General features: G+C 37.2%; 1 protein-coding gene across 1 annotated transcript; it reads right to left on the bottom strand.

The window, feature by feature from the left end:
• Positions 1 to 6487: 6487 nt before the first annotated feature.
• On the bottom strand, positions 6488 to 9972 carry LOC124635609. The gene is made up of 2 exons (XM_047171540.1): positions 9440 to 9972; positions 6488 to 8905 (listed from the first exon to the last, which is right to left on the bottom strand). The coding sequence occupies exon 2, from the start codon at positions 8900 to 8902 to the stop codon at positions 6581 to 6583; it is 2322 nt and encodes a 773-aa protein (XP_047027496.1). The 5' UTR covers positions 8903 to 8905; positions 9440 to 9972; the 3' UTR covers positions 6488 to 6580.
• Positions 9973 to 10155: the final 183 nt, after the last annotated feature.

Raw genomic sequence — 10155 nt, 5'->3', positions numbered from 1 at the left:
ATATATTTTCTTTTATTAAATTATTGCGATAATTAGTATGACTGCTATCGTAAAGGGCTGGATATAAAGCCACATAGTTAATTAACTGTTCCTCTTCTGAGTCAGAGAAATTCATCGTTTTGTTAACGTGTCAACATTCAAGTACCCCGCGCGGCGAATCATGATCCGTATGACGTTTCAACAGACAGTAGTAATAGTGATGCGAAACTTCGATAAAATTCTGTCAGGCAAAGGTCATGTCATTCAGCCAGGTCATTCAACGGCTTTTTTAAATTTTATTTTACTGTACATTGATTGATGACCTCGATGGCGCAATGGTCACCATGCCGGACTGCCGAACCTGGGGTCCCGGGTTCGATTCCCGGTTCGGTCGACATTTGTGTGATGAGCATGCTTGGCCGTGGTCTGGGTGTTACAATACGTATTTATAAATATGTAGCTATATGTAGTTTATCAGTTGTGTTAGCACCCATAACACAAGTTAATTAATAACTTACCATGGGGCTAACCGACCGTGTGTGAAAAGGTGTCCCGACATTAATTTTTATTAAAATTGCACAATTTAAAGAGAAGAATTTTTAGAATTCTTTTTGAATTTAATTTGAAAGAATTCAAAATTTCCAGCTTCATGGAAAAATATTTTAAACTTGTCAGTCTACTTGCGACTACTTGCGAGTGTTCTAACGCCTTGTATACGCCACGTGTTTCTTTGTTAGCTGAGTTTTGTTTCTGTTTTTGCTGTTATTTGTAGATTTTAGGTTTTGCAAAATGCCGAAAAGACAGCGGAAAACTGTTCTCAACAGTGAAGTTCGCGAGTTTGTAGTTCGTTTGCGAGACTATTTTGCTCGTGAGCAACAAAATGGCGGACCCTTGTTACCGCTTGAAAATGTTCGCGATCGTGTCGCCGATGCTCTAGGAATCGGAAAGGCTACTGTTTCTCGAATAACAAAGGAAAAATTTGTTGAGTCGTCCATGGAGGACAATAAACTATTAACACCAAAGTAGAAAAAGAAAAGGTTAAGTTATATAACAGAACCTGATAATTTTGATTTAGATGCTATACGCAATCATATTTACTACCTACGAGGTGAACTACCGACCTGCCAGAAGTTAGTATCTTCATTAAAAGCTGCAGAACTCTTCAAAGGCGGCGCTACTTCCCTTAGAATTGTTTAAAAAAAATGTGGATTCCGTTATAAAAAATGTGACAAGCGAAAAATATTAATGGAGCGTACTGACATTGCTTTACAACGATGCGATTTTCTTCGCAAAATAAACCAAATTGAGAACTGAGATAAGGTAGTATACCTAGATGAGACATGGCTGAACGCCAATCACACCGTAGGTAAGGCATTACTAATAAACGTCACGGATAGCTGCAGTTCAGACTCAGATTCTGAGGAAACGCTTAACCTTGTATCCGATTCAGATTGATTAAATAAAATACAAATATACTGTGTCAAAGCATTTGTAAATTTCTTCCAACAAATAATCGATATTTTGTTTATCGATGTGTCCCTTTTTTTCGATAACAGCTTGACGACGTAACTTTTGCAGCACGTACCACGTACATTTCCATTGAGTTTTTTCCCATTATTTCCGAACATTACGTAATAATTTCTTAATATTCATTTTTATAATTTAAAAATGTACACAGTTATGATTTTTTCAATTTTTTAATGGGCCTGTAAAGGATTTGTTGTGACAGGCCGTCACTACAATGTTAAGCGCTAACGAACTGTCATAGGGATCTTCATTCGCCGCGAGGAGTAGGCAGACGCGTCACTACTGGTCTGTCGCGGCGGCAGGGCGACACTGACGCGCAGCAGTGCTGCCGCTGCATTGCTGCCGCGACATTGCTGCCTAGCTCGGAATGTAATCTCATATAAGCCAATAGAAATTGTACGGGAACCAGTAGTGTCGCGGCAGCACTGCTTCGGCAGCTCTGCTGCGTGCAGCGTCGTTCGGAATCATACCTTTAGACGATAGCCGGCAGCACTTGCGCACGTGTGCGTCTAGTGAAATACGCAACGCACACCTGCGGACCGCTACGCGGCACAAACAAACTTGAGACTTTGCCACTTTTTTCCGAAATAATTTATTGTTTTTATAGTATATGAAATATTATTTGTACCGATGAATTTTATAACCTAGAATAGCTCGATTGAGTTATAATAAACAAATAATCGTTTACAATTTTTAAATTATTTAATCGAGAACCAAACTTTTCACCGTGTTTATCAATTATAAGTAATTGATTTATAAAATCTATAATCGGCTTCCATGTATTGTATCTTCATTTTCCTGCAACAATGAAAACTAGGAATGTAGATAGTTTATAAAAAGAAATATGTCACCTGTTGCGAGTGACAAAAAATACTTACCATAATTATTATTTGTACTGGTAGAATCTGATAATCTGAATTAAATATGCTTTCATTACTATCTTGCAAGAATCAAAGAAGTCCAACTATATTTTATGCAATAGCGAAACTAACGACGATGACATTTACGTACATGGGTCATTGTCATAAGGGGGTTCAGTTTGCAAAAAATAAAAAAATCTAATATTTTTAAAGAAATGTACATTCATTTAATAAATGAGATCAATTGTAACAATACTAAATAATTGTCTGAGATCAGAATTAAGAAATAACATAGTCTATACATATAATAAAATGATAGGAAAGTCAAAACTGTACATTGAATATTTTTTTAAAAGAATACTTGGGGGGTGATCTATTATCGATTCTGAACCCAAATATATAGTTTTTAGAATTTTTGTCTGTTTGTCTGTTTGTCTGTTTGTCTGTATGTTTGGTCTCACTGAACTCGAAAAGTACTGCATAGATTTAAATCAAATTTTGCATGAATATTACCTGGGGGCCGGTTCAACATATAGGATATATATTATCACGCTATCACCTACGGGGGATGAGCAATGAACGATAATTTCTGTTAACGTTTCTGCAACAGCGGGTGCAATAATGACACATATTTGAATGTTGAACTTTGTAAGTTTATCGGCCTATTATCAATCTTTACATAGAAAATAACGCTTTTATAAGTAACTTGAGCAAAAAACTGAATTTAAAGAAATGATATCCTAAAATTATAGATGAAGAAAATCATGCAGAAACAGATGTGCCATAAAACTGGTAGTAGGTAAAATATCAATGAAAACAGACTTCACTTTGTCATGGTATGTTCTTACTTTCAAGAAAAAATTATATGACAACGTGTGTATTTCGCTACTATAAAAACACTACAAGAAATATCAGCGCATCATCAGGGACATTTTTATAATTCTTTCACCATTAGAAAGCTACATTATCTGCGAGTAGGGCTGCCATCTCGAATTTCGCCAAACCCGGACAAACATTAAAAAAAACCCGGACATTTGGCGTAAATCGCATTTTTCCTCGAACGAGTACGATTTTCTTTAAACAAAATAATACCTAATTTGTAATCCATTTACTATTAACATATACTTAAATTCAATGAGGTTCTTCCTTACATGAAAAATGTCCGGGTATTCCCCGGACACTTCTTGAAACCCCGCCCGGACGGCCCCCGGACGGCCTCCAAACGAGGACAAATCCGGGGAAACCCGGACGGATGGCAGCCCTATCTGCGAGTAACATAGGGTATATTTTATCCCGGTGCGGGCAGTAGTTCCCGTGGGAACGGCACCCACGTCCCGAAGAAATTATGAACTTCCCCACATTCTTAAAAAGTCTACATATGTTGTTCTGACATAATATAAGCTATACCTCTCATAAACATGAATATCCATTCATTTCATCCAATAACAAACATGCATCACACTGAAAGTGCATTGCGAGTCTAAGATTTTATTATTATAAAAAAAAACATTGTAATTAATATTCAAACATCCTTAAAAATAAGTTCCTGGTTTTAATATATTACATTATTTTGAATTCACTTACATATAAATAGAAGGTCCTTATTAATATACTTTTTGAGTAATGAAGAATGTAGGCAAAATACGACCGAAAACATTGTGTCACTTCTAAAATTAACATCAATGGGAATAACTACCTGTCACAATACGTCAACAAGATGTCAACAGAAGACAAGAGTTCGTTCGTTCTGAAAACGCACAAATTACACGTCGCAGGCCAGAGACATACTTGCTTTCAACTTCTGATCACAAATCATCGAGCTAAGAATTATATCACAAATACACCGTTCACAATTACGAACAGTCACAGTCAGACCCACGGACTGAGTCTAAAAAAACACCTTTTATATAGCTACGTTTATATCATTTATATTATTCAGTTACAAAGACATGTTACTATCAAACATGTTTTCGCTAAATGTTCTATTAGTTTTTGCAAACATACATTCCCAACTCTGATCTCATGGAGGTGGCGTGCGGGTGTCACCACTGTGCGGACTGTGCGACCTATCGCACCCGGCCCCGGTTTAAACCATGATCTGGAGCGAGAAGAAATGGGATGACAAAGAATGAGGCGGCGGAGCGACTGAAAATTCCCAACTCTCATCCCAGCCACTGCGGTAAGACACCACGAAAGCCGGATGTCGAGAGACGACTCCCGGCCACCGTAGGCGTGAGCGATTAGTTTTGAGTGGGTCATCGACCTTCCGGCTTCTGGGAGACCCGTTATTTCACGCGCACCTCAAGGAGATTCAGCAAACCCCTGTGAGGCCCACTAGGGCCAAAGCCTGACACTCCCTCACGCTGCTCAAACTGATGGCTGAGAATTACGTAACTTTCCAGGATGCCATGCAACGTGTTGCAAATGCCCAGGCCTTTGGGAGCTTGGTAATCCTTTTCTCCACCTTAACTTGAGTTTTGTGGTACATGAACAAATTAGAATAGTAATGAATTAGGTCATCTTCATCACGTATTTACCAACTCTTAATGTTCATCATGCACACCCGCTTCTCTAACTTTATTGAAGGATCACTAAGATTGTTTCAGTTAGTTTAACTACGCTACTATAGCCCGCTGTCAAACCTTTTAATATCAATTCTGTAGAAGTGTGAATATCGAATGTGTAATATATCGAATTTCCGTTTGTGCATTGCACAAAAACCAACGTTATGATTTTCGAGAAGTCAAAAGAGTTGGCCGGCTAAGAATTATATTCATCGTTGGTTAATTGAATACATTTTCAGAAACCACAATAACAGTAGGAACCAAAGCGAATGATCGCTTCATAGAGCTCTGATTTTCTCGAGGCGATCAAGTCAGTTCTGGTCTGTTCGCTCATCAGATCTTTGAAAGCGGTTCGATGATAATATATTGTTGTCCTGTTTACCTACGTGTGACACATAATATGGTATTTAAACGTCCTCCGCAAGAGAGCGAACGTTTGTGCTATTTATAAAGACGAAATTTTACGGTTGTGCAGTAGTGACGCACAGTATACACAGCACTTATGTTTCTTCTGATTTGCTGGCTCCACCAAGAAATGACAAATTGCGAGCGTACATTTTGAAAATCTTGGAAGAACTGCAGGCTTCAAGTGCCAACACACGAATTGGACTTAGGGTAGGTTCATATATGACCGAACATACGTCGCGTATTTTCGGTCGCGTAACGCCAAAACAGACAAATATACAATAAAACATTCAATCATTCACACCTAACCAATGATGCGTTAGTGCGTCGATCATACATTTACAATACGCTCGACGCATTTTCCGTCAGATATGAACCGACCCTTACTCTCTCGGACGTATACTTTACCTGATCGTGAACTAATGCAAACATTTCGGTGGAATTCCAACATAACATAGTGATTGAGTGCACAGAAAAACCCCGAAACACAAGTAGTGAAAGTATGCGCTTGCCTGATGACTCAGTCATCATCCACCCAGCTATTCCTCAATTGTGTGGGTGTTGGCTTCCAGTCAAACCGAATCTTTTTGAGTACCAATGTTTACTTGGAGTGCCTATCTGATCTCTTCAACCCAGTGAACTAGACACCGCGTTATCCATGGTAAGTAAAACTGTTTGACAGACTTTCTGGCTCCTGATTTGTCGCAGCTGCTGCAGAAAATGTACAAATGACAACTTTGTCAGACCTTTGTTTTATGTGAGAATTACGTAATAATTTTCCAAATCGGTTGACTAGATCCAGAGATTTCCTCAACGTCACAAACTTTACTTCTTTTGTTTAGATAAATAGTCACACGTCGTCGACACCACCTTGATTGATCAACCCGTGCTGCTGCTAAGTGGTAATCCTATTATATTGTTATGTAAAAGAATACACCTACGCTACGGCATAAGTAGTATTTTGACAATTCCAAATTGCCCACGCAGACGAAGTCGCGGGCAACAGCTAGTTATTTGAAAAAAACAGTTTTATAGGTCCACCAAAAAGACACGAGTGTCCACCAAATGTACGCAATGTATAATTAAGTAAGAAAAAAAACAAAATAATTTAATTCTTTTTCGATGGAAATAATCGAATCTCCTCATAAACACAAATAAAAAAAAAACAACCTGGTGTCATCAAAAACAAAATAAAGATAAAATAAAACAACTTGTCCACCGAAAAGATTATGTCTTTTTGGTGGACTAAAAGAATATATCATCCTCCTCTGATGATGACCAAAAACGTTGAGAACGCTTCTGGTGTACTTCTGCTGGTGTTTCAGGTCTTGAAACAGGTGGTGAGCACGAACTGTCAGAGTAAACATCGGCAAACCGAATGCGTTTTCGACTTTTTAGTCCACGCAGGATCTTTGAAGAAGTTGATTTTTCAGGATCATTGCTTTCAGTCTCATCAACTATTGAGCTACAGTTTTTTTTTCCGTCGATTGAAAGGCACAACTGTTGAACTATAGGAGTCCAGTTTGGACTCATCAGTGGGCTATGTAGATTTGAAAAGGGGCTAGGACAACTCTGAACTGGCGTAGAGCGCGAACTGGCAAGAGCAGGTATCTCAATGTGTAAGTTTTGTGGTGGTAAGTCAAGACTTATACAACCTAGATCATAATGAGAACACGACGCACCAGGATTGCAAGTAATACAGCTCAGCCTTCGAAACTGGAGCATTTTGGGATCAATTTTGTCCCATGTTACTTGATGCACTTGCATAGTGCCACGGAAAGGCCGGATAGTGCAGTTTTTAATTTTGACCTCAATTTCTTTGGCCGTAGTATCATCGATCTTTATAACTTCAATTCCTTTGCAGCTCTCATGTACACATTTAATAAATTCATCGATATTGCTTATATCATTTCCTTTAGCTACGTGCTTATCAGCCGTTCGCTTGAGGCACCCTCCTACACCATCAGGGGCCCCTTTACCATGCCCACTCTCGCTAAAGTGCCACATTATATTATTTGCCTGTGTTTCTTCAGCCAAGTAAGCAGCAATCAAATGAAACATGGTCTTATTTTTGTATTGCGTCGAGGGACCATCACTTAAAACGTGGAGACGTTTTAAATTAGGCACTAATGTTTTTATCATTGCAATAATTGGTTTTAAGTGAGCACAAATATATGTAGGGCTATGATTCAAATATTCGCTAACCGTACAAAAAGACTTTGTAACGATGCGTTTCTCCTCAGTATTTTCGTCAGCATAATAGAATACTCCAGTGTGTAATGAAATCTGGTCTTTAGATCCACCAAAATGGGCCGATTGTATTTCTGAAGAATACTTGCAATTGTAATTTTCCGAGAAGTCAATATGCAACAAGCCTTCGCATGCTGACATATTTATTTTAATATTTTTGATGACACGAAACTGATGTAACATATTGCAAGTATGCTTCATGAAACGTTCTATATTGTCCAACAAGTGGTTCATCAGTTGTCTTTTGGACGTATTCACTGTTTCTTTGATAGTCTTCTGGCAAAGTTTTTCGTGACCTTTAATCGTTTGCATAACTTTTTTTGTGACCCATCTCTCATATTTTATTGTATCTGTTGGTGTAAATTGATTGAATGTTATCTTTTTGTGTCTACATATCAAACATTTTCGTTCCAGACAGTTTTCTTTCATGTCTTCACAACAAATGGATTTACACACTGCCATTGCAGAGTTTTCATTGATCATACGGGCATTTTTTAATGATTTTATTATCAACTCCATGTTGGTATGTGTTGCACACAAACAAGTCTCACGTGCTGTAACTTTTGGATTCAAGACCCAAAACGGCCTATATCGGCAAAAAGTTTTATACGACGTATGTAAATTCATCTGAGTCACAAATTTTTTGTGCAGATTGAGAAGAGAATCATTGAGGAACCGGATCTGTTTCTTCTGTTTAAATCTGGTAATAGTTTCTTTTTTTCCAGCTGTGGTACGACTTGATTCGTCACTCAGTAAAAATCTTTGAACTGCGTCACTCAAATCTTCTTTCACTACCTTCGTTTTATTTTTTCTTTCTTTGTTTTTCTTCTTGTTCTGTAATCTACTTAAGCGCATTTTGTACTTAGACAGCTTGTTTTCTACAATCTTCAGTTTAGATTTTAGCATGAGATTTTCTAATTTAAGTCGACGTTTATTTTTCGCAGCTACAGCCCGGCCTGCTGCAGCCCGGGAAGTTGATTTTGATGTCAATGAATTAGCTGAACTTGTTGGAGGGGTTTCATCTGTGAATCGTGCCGTTTCTCTTTGTAACTTCAGTCTGTCTCTACGTAATTTTGCATCCTTTCTCCATTTGTTTCTTAATTGTCTCTGCTGTCTCTCTGATAAATCATTTATTGTCTTAATTTCCCCTTGCGATTTTTTCCTATAGTAGTACTCTCTATCTTTCTTCCGCTTTTCTTCTAACGCTACTGGGTCTTTCTTCATTTTTTCTCTTGCTCTCCTCATACTTAACTTCTTTTGCTCGCGTCGTTTCTTTTTCTTTTCTTCTTCACTCAATTTATTTCTAGTTCTAACCATTGCCTGTGTATAAAAGAGAACGAGCTTGAGCAAAGCAAAAAGAAAGATTTATTGATAAAGCAAAACACGAATATCTCACATTGAAGTCAACCACCAGATGTTAAAAATCATCAGATTTCATCCTGATAATGATATCCAAATGCGATTAAAATGTTTGCTTATACCTGCTTAATCACCCAATTTAGAAACCCAAATTGCAAAAAAACAAACAAGTATCTAGTAAATATTTGTATGTATCAAACCGCTTTCCGAAGACAATATTTTAATTATGCAGTGAAATATCTAGTTTTACTGTTAAAGCCCGCATGCAGAACCCGGTCGAACAAAGCAAAAAAAAAAAATCCATTCGGTAGACATTCGTCTTTTTGGTGGACACACGGCCCACCAAAAAGATGTCCACCGAGTGGATTTTTCTGGCAATTTGTTTCATACCAAGCAGTATTTTGAGGTTATGTTGAAGTTGCAATTGAAAATAGATTAATTACTTACAATTCTAACATATAAAGTAAAGTAATGAATTACTTAGGTTTTACTTACCAAAATCCACAAGGAACCGAAAAGACACACTCAACTTTGAAACAATTTGCGATTTTTAACGAGGAGCAATAACTTCGATCTTGTTCGGCCGGCGACAAAATGGCGCTGCGCTCGATCAGCTGACTATTGGACGCGTTCGAGAATAACGTTCCGTTCACAACATTTTATTGTTATCACAAATATTTTGTAAAAATAAATGTCGTCCACCAAATAGATGTTGCTTTTAATAACATTATACTATACGCTAAAAGTGACTTATTTTTAAGCCATAATGTTTATTATTGAGTTATTGAAGTGATTAAAATGTCTAATTTAGGAAAACATACTCGAACGTGAAGTTTACTTGGAAGGTTTTTATAAATGGTCGAATTTGTATGAAGAGGGTGAGCGGTAACAGTCCACCGAGGCTGACTTTTCTATAACAATTGTGTTGTAGAAAGTTTATTTTTATTTCATCTGTAATTATGAGTATACGTTAATAAATAATTAATTATAATCTTTACTATAAAATAAGAATAAGCTCTCAACTTTATATTAAAATTTTAGATTTTTGTCTGTAACAAAATTTTACGCGGTTATGACAATGACCCACATATTTCTTTATAACCAACATAAAAAAAGAGAAGCCCATCTATAACATTTTCGCATTGGAATATCATGGGCTAATACTTATGTATATTACATTTCAATCAGATCATTATAACTAATAAATAAAA

The sequence above is a fragment of the Helicoverpa zea genome, chromosome 13 (assembly GCF_022581195.2).
Source record: "Helicoverpa zea isolate HzStark_Cry1AcR chromosome 13, ilHelZeax1.1, whole genome shotgun sequence".
NCBI lineage: Eukaryota > Metazoa > Arthropoda > Insecta > Lepidoptera > Noctuidae > Helicoverpa > Helicoverpa zea.
The sequence above is the reverse complement of the archived record's forward strand: the minus strand, read 5'-3'. Positions and strand labels throughout refer to the sequence as shown.